The sequence below is a fragment of the Dermacentor albipictus genome, chromosome 10, assembly GCF_038994185.2.
Source record: "Dermacentor albipictus isolate Rhodes 1998 colony chromosome 10, USDA_Dalb.pri_finalv2, whole genome shotgun sequence".
In the NCBI taxonomy this organism is placed as follows: Eukaryota; Metazoa; Arthropoda; class Arachnida; order Ixodida; family Ixodidae; genus Dermacentor; species Dermacentor albipictus.
The window spans coordinates 33,835,725-33,855,969 of NC_091830.1; the positions used below are offsets into that span (position 1 = coordinate 33,835,725).

General features: G+C 49.3%; 1 protein-coding gene across 7 annotated transcripts in view; it reads right to left on the reverse strand.

Annotated features, from left to right (window-relative positions):
• Positions 1 to 20,245, reverse strand: part of LOC139051089 (uncharacterized) — a 53,030-nt gene that overhangs the window by 5,194 nt on the left and 27,591 nt on the right. For 5 of the 7 annotated variants that reach the window (XM_070528176.1, XM_070528177.1, XM_070528174.1 and 2 more), the window contains 5 exons: positions 13,471 to 13,527; positions 13,311 to 13,373; positions 10,785 to 10,811; positions 10,639 to 10,695; positions 8,613 to 8,681 (listed from right to left, as the gene is read on the reverse strand). In XM_070528176.1, the coding sequence (XP_070384277.1) occupies positions 8,613 to 8,681; positions 10,639 to 10,695; positions 10,785 to 10,811; positions 13,311 to 13,373; positions 13,471 to 13,527 (273 nt within the window). The remainder of the gene's footprint in view (positions 1 to 8,612; positions 8,682 to 10,638; positions 10,696 to 10,784; positions 10,812 to 13,310; positions 13,374 to 13,470; positions 13,528 to 20,245) is intronic. The other 2 variants (XR_011509225.1, XM_070528175.1) reach the window with 1 other exon arrangement.

Sequence of the window (20,245 nt, forward strand, 5' to 3'; positions counted from 1 at the left end):
AGGTTGGAGGGTCATTTCGGTTGAGTAAAAAGTTATGGGCACCAAATGTGTGCTATTCTCAGACGATAGAATAGGAAACCTTTTCGGCGTGATTTTGTTGCAGAGGGCCAGAATCCTAAGTGTGGTTTTATCACGTCAAACAGAACGTTGTCAGCCTCTGAAAAGTGATGCGCCTGAGCTTCGGGTGCTTCTTTCCACGGGAAGATGCTCTCTCTTTGTTGAATTAGCTTTCGCGTAGAAATGCAAACGGGTGACCAAAAAAACATTTTGTAACCTGGTTGGTGACGTTGGGGACATGCTGTGCACAGCTTAGCATGTCATTTTTTTTGCAGGCAGGAGACATGCTTATCCAAGCTGCCACAGTACAGCTCGTTGTAGCTGAACCACATCAAAAAAGTAGTTTCAAGGGCGTCTACAGATGAGAAGAGCTTCTCAGATTGGTATATGGGGCCCTGCGGAACATGGTGAATATCGCCAGCTATTCGTTGGCTTCGTAGGCGGAAACAAGGAGCTCGTCGAAACATTCCTTGCACGCAGCCTTCAGGACTGTTTTGCGTACAACATACCATGTCCTGTAGAAGACAAAGCCGTGAATCGCTCATCGTTTCAGGGTACTCATGATCGGGGAGCATTGTGGACTTTATCATGTGAGAAGCTTCTTCGAACTTCCCACTATGGCTTGCATCCTCACTACTAAGGAGAAAGGTCAGATCGCCCCCTTCACAGGTGCCACTACTTGGAGCTTTGACCAAGTAATAACTGAGGCAGTTCCCGATGAGCAAGAATTGGGTGGAAGTGGGGCGGTCGTTGCAACAAGAAAATTGTCTAATAACACCAATCAATTTCTCCAGGCAGTCTTGGCGGAGCCGGCACGTCAGCAGCTACTTATAGCCAAGCTTCTCACGAAGGTATTTCATTAGTTCGAGTGTGGCCAGAAGGGTGACCAGTAGCGCCTAGGCAGTGCTTGATGAAAGAAATCCGGCTAGTGAAGTCCCCGCATGAGCCTCCCATCGGTTTAGGTAGGCTAATGCATCGTTGATGTGCCTTTCAGGTGCTGAGCCAGGTTTCAACCCTTGAGATGGAAGCCGTGCTGTGATTGAGTCTACTAGCTTCCACACAAGCAGAACAAAAGCTGGAGTCGATGCGGGGTAACGCCAGTGCTCCTTTATTTGCTTCTTGTAGAAAAATAGGCCCCGAAGTACCTGCGGACTGAAAAGGTGCAATGCCAGGTTTACCTTCATCTTTTCAAAGCTGTTAGGGCTCACGTGAGCAAGGGCACGACATCACTTTAAGGATAAGTGGACACTTATCGTCTTTGTCTGCTGCTCTGATGGGCTCAGTATAAACAGAACCTTCAGGTCTTTTGTACCTTGCTTTAAGAAGGTCTTTTCGAAGAGGTGCAGGTATCAGGTGCAGGAAATACGAAATGAAGACGCGTCTTCCAGTGCCAATAGGATGTGGTGCAGATGGGTTTATGGATATTGAGGAGCGAGAAATCCCCAAAAGGCACCACATTGAACGATTCCATGAAGTTCCATCCGCAGTGATGTAGTCCACCTTCAGCCCAGCCTTTACTGCGAGCAACACGGCTTCTATGAAGATCTTTCACAAAAGCGCAACCTTCACATTTCCCCTGGAAGCGAAAACACCGAGTATCTTGTGCCAGGAACCAGTGAAAGGCTGAAACGTGATCACGAGAATATGATCGCAGGGAAGATATTTGTTGTTTTCCAGTGTGAATTTTGCCAAGTCCTCAAGGCCTTCCACTTTCCCTCCTGCGGCAGCATTCAAGAAGTTTGACAGCTTCATTTCGTCCACAATCAGGCCGCCGTTACATTTGAATTCCTCCATGGATTTTTTTTCAATCCCTGTGATAACAGCAGCGTTCAACCCAAACCTATTCTTGTATTTCAGCATGTATATCTTCATACAGCTCTGCTTGGGAGGATGAGTATTTCTTCCCCCGGTCATGGTCGTGAAGTCTGGGATTTCATTCGCATTATTACGCACTCAAGCAACCAGGCCTGATTGTACTGCATACCTTTCGTTGATTTGTGGCGAACGACTTGAAAGCATTGCATAACAGCAAGTCTTTGCTTCGGTAATAGGGCTTGTAACCGGTCTGCGAGGATGCCCTCTTCAAGTTCTGTACTTTATCTCTTCACTTTCTCAATAGCTTGAGTGTAAAGCGATATCTTGACTTTCAGCCGGCAAGTCGTTTGTGCGTGCGCTCTTCTACGCTTTAAAATTGCTGCATCCGAAAAAGAAATGAGCGTTACTTCCCACACGTCCAGACGCGTGGCGTTACTGAAGCAGCAGAGCCGGCGCGACTCGCACCGGGCGACGTGGATGGATGGATGTTATGAGCATCCCCTTTGGAACGGGGCGGTGGGTTGCGCCACCAAGCTGTCGCTATTATACTACCTACCTGCATTAAACAGTCAAAAAAAGAACTAGAAGTACGAACTCCCACAACCAAATTTTCTGTTCCCCTATTGCGAACTGTGCTTTTGTACGTGTCCGTTTTTTGTCGTTTCCCTACCTTTCTTCCACCAATCCTCCCATCGCCTCTTACTAATCCCTGTTGCGGACATGTATACTTTTACACTGCTCTTGCTGAACCCAAGGGCTTCAAGCAGGCCAGTGCTGCTTAACTCGATGTTCACATTCTAATAAAACATGCTCCATAATTTCCCTAGCTTTACCGCAGCATGCACATGCTTCTTCCTTCTTATATACCGCTTTATAGGTGCGTGTTCTAAGGCATCTCCATCTCGATTATAAAAGTAATGAGCTTCCCTTTGAGTTACCATAAATTGTCCCTGTCCTGATTTCGTTTTTCCTCTTAAGTAGTTACTCATGGCAGGTTTCTTTGCCACTGCCGCCCCGCATGAGATAATTTCAGCCTCTTTTGCTTTCCGCTTGAAGTTATTTGTTGCTATGTTGCCCACCCTAGAGGCCGCATACTTAGTGGTAAGCTTCCTGGTTCTTTTCCTCCACTGTGAATCAATATTTTTCCTGTACAAATACCTCAGCATTCTCCCTTCCCATTTACTTTCTTTCATATTCCTCAGCCGTTCTTCATAATTTTACTGCGAGCTTCCCTCACATCAAACTAGTCTACCCCATGTCACCCTGCACAGCTTCATTTGTAGTCTTCCCGTGAGCGCCCAATGCGAGGGGAACCACTGACCTTTGTTTCCAATCGAGTGCTGATTGTACCCCTGATTTAACGCAAACAACCGCATTTCCAAAATTAAGTTATAGATCCATTACACCTTTCCACATGCCTCGGAGGACCTCGTACCTATTGTATCCCCATAACGCTCTGTGCTTCATTATGGCTGCATTTCGCTCCCCCTTCACTCTTATTGTTTTTTCATGTGTTTCCGTATATCTATCGTATTGTATTTCTATTGTGTAAATGTCACCGCGCGCCACATTAGGTTCCGCTTTCGGCGGCTTCAATGCGCCCCGTAGGCGCTGCGTGCTGTTGGCTACACTTCCCCATTCTAGCCACTGTACTTCTGGGAAATTAAAACTCAACTGAACTAAACCTCTGTCGGTTGTCTGGAGAACAATCCGTGGACTTCGAACAGCTCCTCAACGGCGTCGTCCGTTTAAGTCTCTAGCCACACATCAAGGACGCCGAGAAATCGAGGTAGCCGAAGATTAGTGCGCAAGGATCGCGGGTCCACCGCTCACGTATTCATCTTGCGCACCTATTCCCATTGTGCCCCCTTTCTCCCGAGATCCTCGTATGGACGCTGCTTTCTCCATCGAAGAACTGGAGGCCGCACTTGCTGGGTGCAGGCGATCTTCGTCACCAGGAGCCAACGGCATCCCATATTCTACGCATGCAAACCTAGGTCAAGACGCCAGAGATGCTCTTCTTGGCCTATACAACGCATCATGGCGTGACGGCCTGTCCCTACAACGTGGAAATACAGTCGGTTTGTTCCACTCCTCAAGGCTGGCAAATCCCCGTTAGAATGGTCATCTTAGCGTCCAATTGCACTGGCCAGCTGTGTCGCCAAGGTAATGGAGAGAATGATCCTTACACGGTTAGAATGGTACTTGGAATTTTAAAACGTCTATCCAGAGGTAATGGCTGATTTTCGACGCGGTCGCTCGTCAATAGATAGCGTTATCGACCTGGTAACATACGTACATCAGAAACACCTCAAATGAATCACTGCGGCCCTATTCCTTGATGTTAAAGGTGCGTACGACAATGTAGATCATCATGCAATTCTGGACGACTTAGAAGCTGTAGCGATTTGTGGACGCAGCTTTCTCTGGATACACAACTATTTGAATGGAAGATATTTCTTTATTTTGACTGAAGACGGACCAAGGCCGTCTAGCTATACCAGTCGCGGTGTATCGCAAAGTGGAGTACTCAGTCCTAGCCTTTTCAACTTGGTGCTCGTTGGTCTCGCTGATTCGTTACCGCAAGCCGTTCAGCTCTCCTTATATGCAGATTACATTTGCAGGCTTCAGGAGTGACACGTGTACAAGTCCGCGTACGACTTCAGAAAGCCTCAACGGCTGTGTCAACATACATAAGACGACAAGGCCTGGAGCTTTCCGCTCAGAAATGTGCGCTCGTTGCTTTTACTGGCAAAGCGATGGCCCCGAATGCTTTGCGGATCAATGACCAAATTATACGATATAGACGAACGCACTGATTTCTTGGCGTCATCATCGATAGAGACTTGTCTTGGAGCCCTCACATCCCGTACATGACAAAGCGTTTGACCGCCATTGTGGACCTTCTTGCGTTTCTCGGCGGGAAGTCCTGTGGCGCAGCAGTACCCTCAATGTTGCAACTACATAAAGCACTGTTTTTGGGCTTCCTGCGGTACAGCTTACCTGTACTAGGAAATAATTGCACTACGAATATTCGCAAACTCCAGAACGTGCAAACCCAAGCACTATGGACTTGTCTCGGTCTTCCCAAAACTACATCATCGATTGCGACAGTGGCCATAGCCAGAGACGCTCCTTTGACAGTCTACATTGATACAGATGTCCTGAGAGCGCACATCCGACACCTGACTCGGATTCCCTCACACCATCTTGCTTGCTTGCCAGCAAAAAGGCCACTTTCAACTTTTGCTAAAACTATTGTAAGACATCAGTCCTACTTGCCATCACAATTTACGCCCGCTACACGATTGTCAGATCCATTGTGGTGCCTGAACCGGCCGTAAGTGCAACTGACAATTTCAGGAGTCATTGCAAGCTATGAAACAAGCAACTTTGGAGCACATTCACAACGTGCACAGATTCTGGCAAAATGTATACACAGAGGGTTCAGTAAAACACTACAGCTCTGCTGCTGCAGTCATGATCCCGACAAAATCTGAGGAAATCAAATTAAGGACTTCATGTGTGACTACATCGATGGGTGCAGAACTCGCGGCGCTCCGTGCTGCACTTGATTTCATTAAGCAGAAGCCAACGCAACAATGAACAGTCTTTACTGACTCCAAGGCAGCCCTTCAGTGCATATGAAGCCCAATGCGCCACGGATCCAATCAACAACTAGCCTTGAAAATTCGGCACATATATCATCAAAGCTATGACAAGGGACACAACATAATCTTTCAGTGGCTTCCAGGACATTGTAACATCAGCGGGAATGACCACGCCGACGAAGCCGCCCGATCTGCACATGAAAGTGACCAACGAGTCTTCATTCCGATTTCGCGAACAGATGCTGCGGCTGGGCTGCGATTGATGTCCCATGACTGTATTTTGCCCCTGTGGGACTCAAATGTTTTGACCATGTGTCGGTTGCGTTCGTTGTCTCCAGACATATGGATGCACCTCCCGCCTGGGTTACCACGACGTGAAGAGACCATGCTCTAGCGTCTGTGGCTAGGCATTGCCTTTACGAACTCATACGCTTTCCTCATTGGAATGGCCAACAGCCCCACGTGCGACTCCTGTAACATCGACGAGACGTTCGCACATATTATCTGTGTCTTCCCGCGATACAGTGCTCAGGGACAAGTGATGTGCAGAGTACTGGACCAGGTGGACAACCGTCCACTTTCAGAACTAAAAGCTTTAGGCCAATGCTCCGAAAGGACATCCGCGTTGAAGGCCCTACTCACGCTATTAAGGTTTTTGTGGTCTACGGGGCTTCACGACAGACACTAAGAATGCCGCCCCTACCGCTCTGTAGTGTACGCGCTTTGTTCGCGCTTGTCTCCCTTTCTTTCTGTCTTCCCCTTCCACTCTGTTTTTCTTTTTTACCCCCCTTAACCCTTCCCCCTGCGCAGGGTAGCCAACCGGAACTACCTCTGGTTAACCTGCCTGCTTTTCTCTGCATTATTTCCTCTCTCTCTCTGGTAAATTTCCTTCGCGGGAGAACAATTCCTTCCCTGTTTCCAACTGGTGCGGGTTGAAACGTGGCGTCGCTTTGTGCAAACGAACCGTGCCACGGTAAATGGAGTGGTGCATTTACGCATGGCCTCCGAGATCGCCATTGCATTCGGTAGTCAGTGTCCTCGTGCTTCAGACACAGCTTTAAAGGAGTACTGACACAAAAATTCAGAGTAGAGTTAACCTGCGAGATCGATTTATGTGGGCACACACACAAGGTCTGCAAAATATAAACGGCGAATATAGCTTGGAACATAATCAATCAATTTTAAAGTCCGTGTGCGCGCAGCCAACCGCTAAGCGTAGTACTTAGCGGCATCGACATTATGGAAGGAATGTAAACAAGCGAGAAAACACTACGTCACGAGTTTGCGCTGCCATCGGGGCGGGCTCTGCGAGCAAGTTCATCGCCGTTCCGACAGCCCCGATGTTCTTTTTTTCGCCGCCGATGGCCGCGCGGAAAATCAGCTAAAATTTGTTTCCGACACGATATAACTCAGAGTAAAGTGACCTCGAAAGTGCGCATGTCACAAAACGTTGCACGAAATAGTAAATCACTGACGTGATTTTGACTCGCAAGCAGTCAGCGCACGCGCCGCAGCAATCGTCTCTGCCAAGCGGCTCGCCTGGCTAGCGTGTTTTCTCATCGCTACCAACGGGGTCGGGGAAACTAATTGTAGAGTGAATTATAAGCGACATAAATGTGCAGATTGATTGTGTTGATGAATATAGGCGCTTTGTTACGAGCTAGGCCTATGCCGTTTAGCGATCGCCAGCTCGCCTGGCTTGCTCGTTTACTATATGTATACCGTCGGCGTCGATGAGCGGCAGAAGTAGCCCGAGCTGGTGCACGCCACTGGATGCTTACAATGGACCCCGTTGAAGAGCAGGCAGATTTGCTCATTTCGAGCGTACCTGGTATAAACAAAACCTGCCGAGCTTAGAGCAGTTCGATGATCTTCCACCAAGGCTACGTAGCCTGATGCTGTGCCGATTTTTATTTACCCCACCTTGTGTACCGCGCCGGAATATGCTTCATTGCCAAAGCGCCCTCGACGAATGGGTCGTACTACTTGTAGCAGTGCGTACGCATATTGATAGCTGTCACTGGCCGCACTTACCGAGTCGCTGCTTTGTATAGTGGATCCAATCAAAAGTAGTTGACCCCGTCTAATACGGTGGCAGCTCCCGCCTGCAGGAATTCGTCGTCACTAGATGACGAAAACGAGGACGACGACGATGGCTACGACATCACAGAGCACTTGCAGACGTAGCAGACGAATTAGCAACACGAAGCTCGCATGCCGACGAGCGGGCTGGCGGGCGTACGTCAGAGTTTTGTGTGATCACGTGCCCGGCTGTGTTTACATTTCTTCTTTGGCCATCTCTTTGCTCTCTGAGACCGAAACTTGGACTGGCTGCCAGAAACAAGACTCCAAATAAATGCCCGTCTAGCTGTCAAGCAAATGACGTTTCGTGCCGTGATTACTGGGTCATTAGCTCCTTACTACAGAGCAAAAACCAAGATCGAAAATTTTTGCGTCAGTACTGCTTTAAGAAACTTCGACAGATTAAATTAAAAAAAAATATTTCTACTCGCTTGCTAGACAAACCACTGCACGCCTGGGCACTACGAATTGTAGGCTTTCTATTGCACTAGGAAATAGAATGTGCAACTTTTTTTTCAGGAGAGCTCTCACACCTACGCTTTTATTTTGCCTGAGTCCAGTCATGCAACAGAAAGTTGTCCGACTTGCTGCAGCGGCATCATTCCAGCTTCAGTGGTGTAACAATTTAACAGGTGAAAGCACCTTAGAAGTAACTTTCCAACAAGATTTGCCTTTTATTCGCACAATCGAAACAATAATATACTTGCAGAAAAAAATTTTAAAATTGAAAAACCCCACCTTGATAAAATCTTAGGGAAAATCCAGAGAAGCTTTGAATCCAAGCTAGGGAAAAAGTAGCTTCGGAGGCTGGCAGCACAACGCGACGCTGTCTAATTTATGTTATTAACAAATCTGCTTTCACCTTGAGTTGCGACTTCTAATTGGCTGATTTGAGCCGGCTCTGCTTTTGACGTGGAACAAAATTAAGCCGCCAGAGGCACGTATTGAACCCATGACGTCCTACTCGACAGCAAAACTCTATAGCCACTGGGCTACTGTCGTACGTAGCCGAGCACGTTGAATTGAGACAGTTTACAGGGTGCTTACCGCATCCAGACGAGCGTTTGTCTCTTCCCTGATAACGGAAAAAGCTTGCTGGAGGGAGCCGTGGCATTCCTGTGGAATAGAGAACCGAATTAAATTGGTGCCCGCTTACTGAAGCACCCATGTGCCTCTGAATGCAAGGCACATTCCCATCCCTCGAGCGACTTTTCCGATTTTGCAATGCATGTTGCACATTGAATTTGGATTTGGAAAAATATTTAACAGATGCAGGATCTCTGCCTTTTGAAGTGGTTGGGCATAATTAAATCAATTATTCCGCTCATGCACGACAAAGCGAAATTACTATTGTATACTTAACGTCAATTTGCGCGAACAGCGGAATGTCTTTTAAAGTAATTCTTATTGTTAATGATTTTGTTTTTTCACTGGATGCCTTTTAGAGCTTTCACGTGTAGTTGTAAGTGTTGACAATTAGAATTACTTATAATTAGTGTACAATACAATTAGTGCACTACTTGTATACTGCCAGGGTACCGCACACACATTCCCTCACTCCTACCCCGACTCCCTCACACACACACACACACACACACACACACACACACACACACACACACACACACACACACACACACACACACACACACACACACACACACACACACACATTCCCTCACTCCTACCCTGACTCCCTCACACACACACACACACACACACACTCCCTCCCTCACTCCTACCCTCACTCCCTCACACACACACACACTCCTACCCTCACTCCCTCACACACACACACACTCCTACCCTCACTCCCTCACACACACACTCCTACCCTCACTCCCTCACACACACACACACTCCTACCCTCACTCCCTCACTCCCTCACACACACACACACACTCCCTCACACACACACACACACACACACACTCCTACCTTCACTCCCTCACACACACACACACACACACACTCCTACCCTCACTCCCCCACACACACACACACACACACACACACACACACACACACTCCTACCCTCACTCCCTCACACACACACACACACACACACTCCTACCCTCACTCCCTCACACACACACACACACACACACTCCTACCCTCACTCCCTCACACACACACACTCCTACCCTCACTCCCTCACACACACACACTCCTACCCTCACTCCCTCACACACACACACACACTCCTACCCTCACTCCCTCACACACACACACACACACTCCTACCCTCACTCCCTCACACACACACACACACACTCCTACCCTCACTCCCTCACACACACACACACTCCTACCCTCACTCCCACACACACACACACACACACACACACACACACACACACACACACACACACACACACACACACACACACACACACACACACACACACACACTCACACACACACACACACTCACACACTCACACACTCACACACACACTCACACACTCACTCACACACTCACTCACACACTCACTCACTAATAATAATAATAATATTTGGGGTTTTACGTGCCAAAACCACTTTCTGATTATGAGGCACGCCGTAGTGGAGGACTCCGGAAATTTTGACCACCTGGGGTTCTTTAACGTGCACCTAAATCTAAGCACACGGGTGTTTTTGCATTTCGCCCCCATCGAAATGCGGCCGCCGTGGCCGGGATTCGATCCCGCGACCTCGTGCTCAGTAGCCCAACACCATAGCCACTGAGCAACCACGGCGGGTCTCACTCACTCTCACTCTCACTCACTCTCACTCTCACTCACTCTCACTCTCACACTCACACTCACACTCACACTCACTCATTCACTCATTCACTCACTCACTCACACTCACACTCACTCCCTCACGGGCTACCTTTCTTCATTACCAAGGAGCCCAATCGCTCATTTTCAAAGAAGATATTTGTGTGGTGGCGATGCAGTATGCTATGATCTGGTCTGTATCTACCATATCGACATATGGGCTTGTAAGAATTCGACGAGAACGCACTCCGATAAGACACACAGATGTGCGTTACAAGATATTGTCCAAAAGACACGCCAAGTGGCCTTACGTTCCTCATGCCTTCTTGGATTGTTGGCACTGCAGCTTGGAGCATCGACATCTCGCCCTGCAAAATACGCGGTGCCAATATCAGTCCCTGTAAGCGTCTTTGCTAGTTAAACGTCATATTGCTTTCATAAAACGCCGGAAACTTACTTTTTGTTCGTTAGCCTCCTTTTTAAGCTGTATGGAAGAATGGAGAACAAATAAAACGTTAGTCTATTACTGCATTTGTCTACAACCGAGTCGCGTTCGCGAAAGTGCCTAAGAAATAGGTCCCGTTAGATGCCGACGAGTAATTAACACCGGTCAAGCTATTCGAGTGGAGCCACCAGCCGTCGCATTCCAATTATGGTGCACCGGTGTGCGCCGACCATGCTACGGGACCCGTCAGACAGGATGGCTATCATGCCCTTGTGTGTCGCGCGTGGAGCTTACGTATTCAACTGCTCTCGAGCGTTATGAACGGGTCTAATCAAAGGCGCTGAATTTAACTTCTGCTCTGCGGAAACTACAGATGCCACAGAGATCAGATTTAGAAAAAATCGATGGAAGCGAATGACAAATTTCTTTCGGAGGTTTTATGCCTGTGGAATAAATACAGTTCTTGTAAAAAAAATGAACTCGAGTGTTGAATTATGTTGCACGGTCACTATCATCTACGCTTCCCAATGCCCCAACGTAATGTCGGTTACACTGAGTTTATATTTTGCAGAAAGGGGGCCGCGCTAAATGCCATTTGTAACAACATTCTCACGTTCGCGGCCTAATTAGAAGCGTCAGTATTACTTAGGTCTCGTTTTGTTCACGTGATCACACCCTTTTCGGAGTTGGTTTCTCCGGTGACCTCGGCGGAATGTGTAAATAACGTATACCTTGCTTAGATTTTCCCGAAATAAGGGTCATGTTATAGGTACACATTTAGCACATGATACACATTTAGCAGGAGATTACGTGTGCAAGTGATAATTAGGTTCTTAAGTGCAATGTGTCACGAACAAAGCTGATTTTATAGTGCGTCTGGGGAAAACTGTGAACGCTACTGAGATAAATTAAGCTAATATCACCCTGGTGACAGCGGAATGGTGGAGCAATTACGGCCAGTGTTCTGTCGAATTAAACTGCGCATGTGGAAAAAAAGCCTTAGTGAAAATTACTTAGGAAGTGCTGGAATGTGAGATGTGTGTGCAAGGCTTCAAAATGAGCCGTAAAATATGGGCGACACGTTCCAGCACTGTGGTTTAAATAAGGGCAACTGATACGGTTATAGAAACGGAGTCCGCGGGTGGTTCAGAGGATGTTTATACATCGCAGGAGTGCGGCAGAGAAAGGCGACGCGGGAAACTCGTTTAGACCTTTGCACCGCGTCGAATGTGCACAGTGCCCTCTGGAGCTCCCTGGGCGTCGCCACATTAGCCCTTTGAGAGCTGTAAATATCCATGCCCCCCCCCCCCCCCCCCCACAAAAGCACTGCAGGTATGGCAGCGCTTGTCATTCGACTAACGTTCAAGTCAAGAGGTAAGCTAGACAGAATGGTAGAGAGGAGGGGGAGAGGAGGCCAGACGGTGGGTGGAACTACCGCATTCGCTAAACGAGTCAATAACAGCCCCGCCCCTTTTCGTTCACAGCTTCCATACAAGGAGGGGAGGGGGCAGGTGACTTGGGAAGGCAAGGAAAAGCCACTTCTATAGACACGACAGCTGTTGCGGGAAAGCGGGAGGAATTAAGTTCAAAGTATGGTACGGTACGTTTCTTATATTTCTTAAATATAAGCAGTATGCAAATTTGTCAAGTGCACAACTTACGCTCGGCGTGCAGTAGCATGCCGCATTAAAACGCACCGTAGGGTCTAAGCAACACTACGGAAGTGGTCACACATCAAACAAACACGTCTGTGCCCGTTAGAATAGCTTTGCGGCTATGGCGTTGCTCGAGGTTGCAGGTTTGACCCCGACCGTGGCTGCCGTATTTCGATGGAGGCCCAATAGAAAAGGCACGTGCACTTAGATTCTGGGACACATTTAAGAACCTTTCGGTGTCAAAATTAATCTGGATTCTGCCACTACGGCGTTCCTCATAATCCAATTGTGGTTTTGGTACGTACTGCCCCATATACAATTCAAATTTCATACTTCTGCCACGACGCGATGCGCCATGTGAGGCAATGGCAATGCTCAACGCTCTCGGAGATTTTGAAGTACGGTGCACAACAAGGCCTGGGGCAAACACCTTTCCCTGTGTGTTCTGTGTACTGCGCAGACTAGCAGCAGGGCTGCACGAAAGTTAGCGTTTAACTTCCACTCACCGCTCTCGCCTTAGACTCAACGTTGAAGAAATTAAACATTCGCCGTTATCATCGCCACTCATCGTCGATCAACGAGAACAGCACGAAAAGCTTCGCTTGCATCGATTCCCAGAGTGCGTGGTAGCTGCATATTGTTTTTTCTATGCTTGTTGTACTTCTTCCTCAAAGAGCGCCCGTATAGTTTTTGAGCACCTCAGCAGGAAGCAACGCCCTGATTGTCTCTTTTTACTTTGTTCTTTCTTTTCGTCCCCTAACCCCCTTTTCCCTGCGTAGCGTAGTAAACTGGACGTGCGTCTTGTTTGCCCCCCTGACTTCTTTCATTTTCTCCCTCGTCTGGCTATACCAATGCTTCAGAGATCGCGTAGTGCTACTCTCACCTCTTCTACTTCGTTTTCCAAATGGGATATCTTCGAGAGAGCCTCTTGCAGCTGACGAGTGAGCTGCGAGATATAAAACCAACAAAATCGAAAAAAACACGTATGAGATTAACACTAAAACGTAGTATCCACAAGGGAATAGAAACGGAAAACTACTGACCTCGGAGGAGTCGGTTGAAGAGACAGGATGCTCTTTCCTTCTAGGGAAGAAGTGGCTCTATGAAACAAAGAAAAAGCAGTGTTAAGTTTATTTATTGATGTTGGTATTTGCTTGAATTATCGCGAGCGAGTACGGATTCTTAAGCAATGAAAATCATACAACTACGTCTGAGGACAGAGGTCCCAAATATAAAACAAAGATTACGTTGCATTTCACTTGGCGATTAGGTTGAGATGTTGGAATCATGTGCTTCTTGCCACTCCACCTAACTTCTATGCGGATTAAGGTGCTATTACTGATGAAAATTACTTGGCAGAAATGGTGATGCACGCGGAAATGCCGAAAAAGAAACAAATGATGGAGAAAGTAACGTCGCAGCTATGTACAACGTTGAAAGAGAAATTTAACTTCAAAGGCATGTACACACATAGTAAACAGCAGATATAAACAGTGTGACAGAGGGCAAATCAATAGGATTACAGAACAGAGGACTGACTAACAAGTAAGGCTTTTTGCTGTGCACCGAAAGCTGCAACATAGCCAGATTTGTGAATCGGTCACAATGAACACGCTATTAACACTATTAGTATAAGAGGCTAGGTCCAACGGAAGAGACATGTGCTCCTCGATTTTTCGACAAAAGGCCCGGTAATTCGCCCCAGCTCATGCAAGGTCTCACACAACGGCATCCGTGAAGTTACAAGGACCGTGTGGATACCAAAATCTGAGGTGCGAAACCATTTCTCTCCGATTTAGGAGGATTTTTTCTACGAGCACAGTGTCGCTGCGAGCTAAGCCTGAAGAAAGCAGGGCCTAGCGGCCGTGCATAGGCGTGGTCCGGTGGGGCCATCGACCTTGCCGGGGACCTAGAGGCGACGTGCTTCAAGAAAATGGCGTCCGCTATGCGTGTGGAAGTGGACGGTGAAGAAATAATGCCGGAGGAAGTTTCCGAGAAGTTTGGCTGGCGCGTCGTCGGTGAGAAGAAGACCCAAGAGCAAGAGAGCAAGCTAAGTCTAACGCCGGTCAACGGGGGACCGGCGGCTGCCGGGCATCGTCGCCCGCAGCGGAAAAATTTCAAGAGCAAGCTACTCAAGGCAGCGAGGATGCCTGTGTTGCCGAGGCAAGATATCAAGATCGTCATGCGTCCCAGGGGAGGTCTGGACATTGGGGAAGTATCTAGATTCGAGATCAGCCGAGCCATCGTCGCAGCTGCAAATGTGAGTGGCGAGGAGGTGACGCGAGATGTTGTTTGCCCGAACAAACAGCAAAACATAGTCGTTATCAGTACGCCTAAGCGAGAGAACGCGGACCGCTACTCGGCAGTCACAAGCCTCACTATCAACGGCACGGCACACGAAGTCAGCGCCTACGAGACCGCCCCCCACGGCACCGTTAAGGGCGTCATCAGGGGTGTCCCGATGACGGACACTATTCAAGAAATCAACGACTACATCGTTCAAGAGTATAACCCCACTGCTATGCAAGCCAACCGCATCGGCAAGACGACAACGGTGGTCATCGCATTCGACGGCGACAAGGTCCCGAACTACATCAGATACGGCAACCTGCTGGTCGAGTGTTCGTTGTATCGCAAGCAGATCGATATGTGCTACCGTTGTGGTCGCCTCGGTCACCGGATGGACGTTTGTCCTAACCCCGAAGACAAGATATGCCGTGCTTGCGGCATGAAGAATCCTGAAGAAAGCCACGTTTGCAGTAACCCCAAGTGCAGCCTCTGTGGGGGCAACCACCTCACCGCGGACAAGGAGTGCACAGCGATATTCAAGACGCCATACGTCGTACGTAAACGGCGTTGGGAACGTCAGCAACGAGAACAGGTGCAGCAGCAGCGGCAGCAGCCGAGGGGGCCAGTGTGGCAGCAGACAGCGTGGCAGCCACCGAGCGGGCGTCGCAGCCGCTCCCAGACCAGGCGAGGGAGAAGCACGAGGGATACCAGGTCACCATCGGCAGCTGGGGCTCGCAGGCGAGAATCTCGTTCGAGGTCCAAGTCGAATAATAATAATAATAATATTTGGGGTTTTACGTGCCAAAACCACTTTCTGATTATGAGGCACGCCGTAGTGGAGGACTCCGGAAATTTTGACCACCTGGGGTTCTTTAACGTGCACCTAAATCTAAGCACACGGGTGTTTTCGCATTTCGCCCCCATCGAAATGCGGCCGCCGTGGCCGGGATTCGATCCCGCGACCTCGTGCTCAGCAGCCCAACACCATAGCCACTGAGCAACCACGGCGGGTGAGGTCCAAGTCGAAGACCCGGCGGAGCAACGGTGCCGAGAAACAGGTGGGCTGGGCAGCGGGGTCTCCCGTCGCTCTCGACAATAGCAATTTCCCTCCCCTCCCCTCCTCCCGCCCTTCCAAAGACAACGAGTGTAGACACTGTTTGCAACTCAAGGAGATGATAGAGAGGCAGAACAATCAAATCAAGAACCAAAACAATCAGATAAAAGCAATGATGGAGCGTATCGAGACGCTCAGTAGAACAAAGAACAGTGATAATGACGTCATTGCAGTTAAAAGGAATGTACCCAAGAGAGACACCACCAGCGTTACTCCAGCGGTGACGAAGCTGATCACGTCATCGCCGCAGATCACATCACCGGCGTTGACGCAGTCAGTGACGCAAACTCCACAGACAGAAACGGCAGTGGTTGCCATGGAGGAAGAGAAGGCTGAGGCCGCCATTGCTCCGACAATGGAGTCGGTCATGAGCATGCTTACGCAAATCTCCAGCCAAGTTTCCCAAATGTCTGCGCAAGTGAACAATCTAACAGTAAGAATGGATAATGTGGAGGCCAAATGCAGCCAACTCTCCGTTAGAGTCATGACGATGGATGCGAAAAATAAGCATCTCACCGTTGCCAAGATGAAGTCACCACGGCTTAATTTACGGGTCAGACCGCGAAAAGTCGGTTCCGTGCGCAAATCTACCGCTCAAAAAGTAGAAAATGACGAAGACTAAAGGAAAGCAGAAAGAGACTGCGACGTTATTTCAATGGAACTGTAGGAGTATTAGAAACAAGATAGGGGAGTTACAACTATTCGTTGATAAATTGGACCAAAAACCGGATATCATAGCGTTACAAGAGACCAACGGCCGGGCCAAGCTCGCGGGATACATTACGTATACGGACCCTAGCGAAAAGGGTACTGCGATCTTGGTCCGCAGCAACGTGGCGGCCACACAACACGTGACCGCTCAGCGAGGCTGCGAGCATACGCTCATCGAAATTCACAGCAGAAGAGTGGGGGGGGGGGGGGACAAGAACTTTTTCGTCCTGAATGCTTATTGCCGACCGTCCAGCAGGGTCATTGACTTTGAAGGCACCATATTGGACTGCATTAACGAAGCAAAAACAAGACCGATTTTAGTGCTAGGAGATTTTAACGCCGGCCACACGATGTGGGGTTATAAATATTCGTCCAAAAGAGGAAACCAATTGGTTAAAGCTATAGAGGACCACGACATGGAGGTGGTTAACGAACCGGGCGTACCAACCAGGACAGGAACTAGCACGGTCAGAGACACCACACCTGATCTGACGCTAGTTCGGGGGAACCTCGACGTAACTTGGCGTAACACGGGAGAAAATCTTAGCTCGGATCACGATATAATTTGTGTAACCCTCGGGCGGACTGACATCAAGGCGAAACTGGGTCAAGCCAACATTACAGACTGGGACCGGTTACGTAGAAGCGCAGACAGTGAAGGCGAGGACGAAAACCAAGACACCAAGACGTATGAGGCATGGGCCAAAAAGCAACGCGAATTTGTAAAGAAATTTACGCAGAAGATTACTACTACCACGCAAATTCCCTTCGTAGACAGCAGGCTTAGTCACATGTGGGCGGCCAGGCACGGTCTTACTCGAAGGTGGAAGAGGCAAAGACATAACAAGAAGCTTCGCAGGCGTATACACGCGCTCAACAAGCAAGTGACCGAGTATGCGGAACAACTATGCAGGGAAAACTGGATGAAGACGTGTGATGACCTGCAAGGCACACTGTCTACGAAGAAGACTTGGAAGCTGTTGCGACACCTCATAGATCCATTAAAAAGCAAGAGCGCATGCGTCCGAGACCTCACAAGAACGATCAACAGTTACGACGGGGACGGGGAGAAGCTCATTCGTGAACTCACAAGTAAATGCCTCAAGACCGAGAAGAGCGGTAACCCGACTCACGAGTATGAAGGCGATAGCAACGTCGAGATGGACGAAGCCTTCACCGAACTGGAGCTGGTTGCCGCCATCGATGAAAGTAATCAAGGCAGCGCACCGGGAATTGACGGCGTTACATACATGGATGGATGGATGGATACAACTTTCTTGTACGTCCGGCAAGGTTTAACGCGACCCGGGCTCAGGTCTCCCATGGAGGAACGTCAAGGCCCTGCCTCAACGCCGCCTCACGGGCTTGCTGGACTGCCCACGTCTGTATTCCGAGGTCTGAGCTGCGCAGAGCGGCGGCCCACCTCGACGACAGGGTCTCCGGAGTAACTGCCATCCCTCCTATAACTACATTGCACTCCCACAGCATGTGTTTGAGTGTTGCTGGTCCTTCCTGGCACAATTTGCACGTGTCGTCCTGATGCTTATCTGGGAAGATGCGTTTGAGACGGAATGGATTAGGGAACGTGTTTGTCTGGAGTTGTCGCCAGGCGACGGCCTGCCTCCTGTTCAATTTGGGACTCGGCGGGGGGTATATCCTTCTGGCGTTCAAATATGCACTGGTGATGTCGTTGTATCTTGTGAGCCTGTCCCGTTCTGCTCGAGAAGCGTTCGCTATCGTACGAGAGGCGTTGCCCTGTTCAGCGCGGCGGGTCATGTCTCGCGCCGTCCGGTGCGCCGTCTCGTTTAGGTTCGGGAGCGCGTCACCTTCCGTGGTGACGTACGCGGGGAACCATATGATCCTCGAGCTCGCGGTTTTGGATCTGCCCGCTTTGGCCAGAATGGACATGGCTTCCTTGGAAATTCGACCTTTGGCATAATTCTTTACTGCCGTTTGTGAGTCACTTAGTACGACTTCGCATTCCTGTTCTGTGAGGGCTAGCGCAATCGCTACTTCCTCCGCTATTTCTGAGTGTTTGGTGTATACACTACATGTGGTTCTGATTTTTGATTCTGCGTCTATGACTACGGCGGCGTATGTTTGGCCGTTCGCATATTCGGCTGCGTCAGCAAAGCGCGCGTTTCTGTCCCTGCCGAATGAACGGAGCAGAGCCTCGGCTCTTGCCTTTCGTCTACCTCGGTTGTAATCGGGGTGCACGTTTCTTGGGATGGTTGCCACCGTAATGGTCTCTCTGATTTTGTTGGGGATTTGCATTTTCTGGCCGTGCTGGTTGTGGTACGTTATGCCGAGCGTGTTCATAATGTGTCTTCCCGTCGTGGTGGTCGACAGGCGTTCGAGCTGCGAGATGCGTTGTGCTTCGGCTATTTCTTCTATGGTGTTGTATATGCCCAGCTGAGTCAGGAGCTCGGTGCTCGTCGATTCCGGTAGGCCCAGGGCTATCTTGTACGTTTTCCTTATGAGCGTGTTAATCTTGTTCTTTTCCGCGACGTACCAGTTGTGGTAGGCGGCTACATAGGCGATGTGGCTGACAACGAATGAGTGGATCAGCCGAATGACGTTGTCTTCCTTCATGCCCGCGTGTCTATTGGTTATTCTCTTTATGAGTCTCGTGGCGCTGATGACTTTGCCTGCGATCTTCCTCACGGTTTCGCCGTTAGCTCCGTTGGCCTCAATGATCATTCCGAGGATTTTGATCTTGTTCACTTTGGGGATTGCGTTTCCGTCTTGGGTGTACAGGCGGATTTCCTCGTACTCCCGGGGTCCTGTGTAGCTCTTTGGTGGCATGCCTCTGCGCGTGGGCCGGTAAAGGAGTAGTTCGGACTTGCTCGGGGAGCATTTGAGGCCCGTTCCTTGTAGGTACTCTTCCACTTTGTTAATGGCCGTTTGTAGTGCGTGTTCAATTTGCCCATCACTGCCGCGGTCTGCCCATATCGTTATATCGTCTGCATATATAGCGTGGTGGATTCCTTCGATTTCGCGTAGTTTGCTGGGGAGACCCAGCATGACTAAGTTGAAAAGGAGCGGAGATATAACTGAGCCCTGGGGGGTACCTGCACTTCCCTGGGCTCGTTCTTCGGACTCGAGGTCGCCAACCGTGAGGGTGGCTTTGCGATCGTTCAGAAAGTCCCTCACGTAGTTGTAGGACCTTTCCCCCAGGTTCAGATTAGACACTTGTTTAAGGATCGACTCGTGAGCGACGTTGTCGAATGCTTTCTCCAGGTCTAGTCCTAGGATGGCTCTGGTGTTTCTTGTGTTGTCGTCGAGGATCTGGTTCTTTAGTTGTAACATGACGTCCTGCGTGGACAGGCGGGATCGGAAGCCTATCATGGTGTGGGGGTAGGCTTCCGTCTCTTCTAGATGGCTGTTGATACGGTTCAGGAAGGCGTGTTCCAAGACCTTACCCACGCACGACGTGAGAGAGATTGGGCGTAGGTTCTCCAAACTCAAGATGCTAAAAAATATGGGCGACAAAAGCCGAGCTGAACTGCTAAACCTCGTCAACGCGTCCTGGGAGAAGGGTTCGTTACCAAAGGAATGGAAAGAAGCGGAGGTGCATTTCATTCCCAAGCCGGGGAAACCACCCCACGTCGACAATCTACGCCCCATCTCCCTCACGTCATGTGTAGGGAAGGTGGTCGAGCGTATGGTGTTCAAGAGACTACAGAGACATTTGGATGTCACTG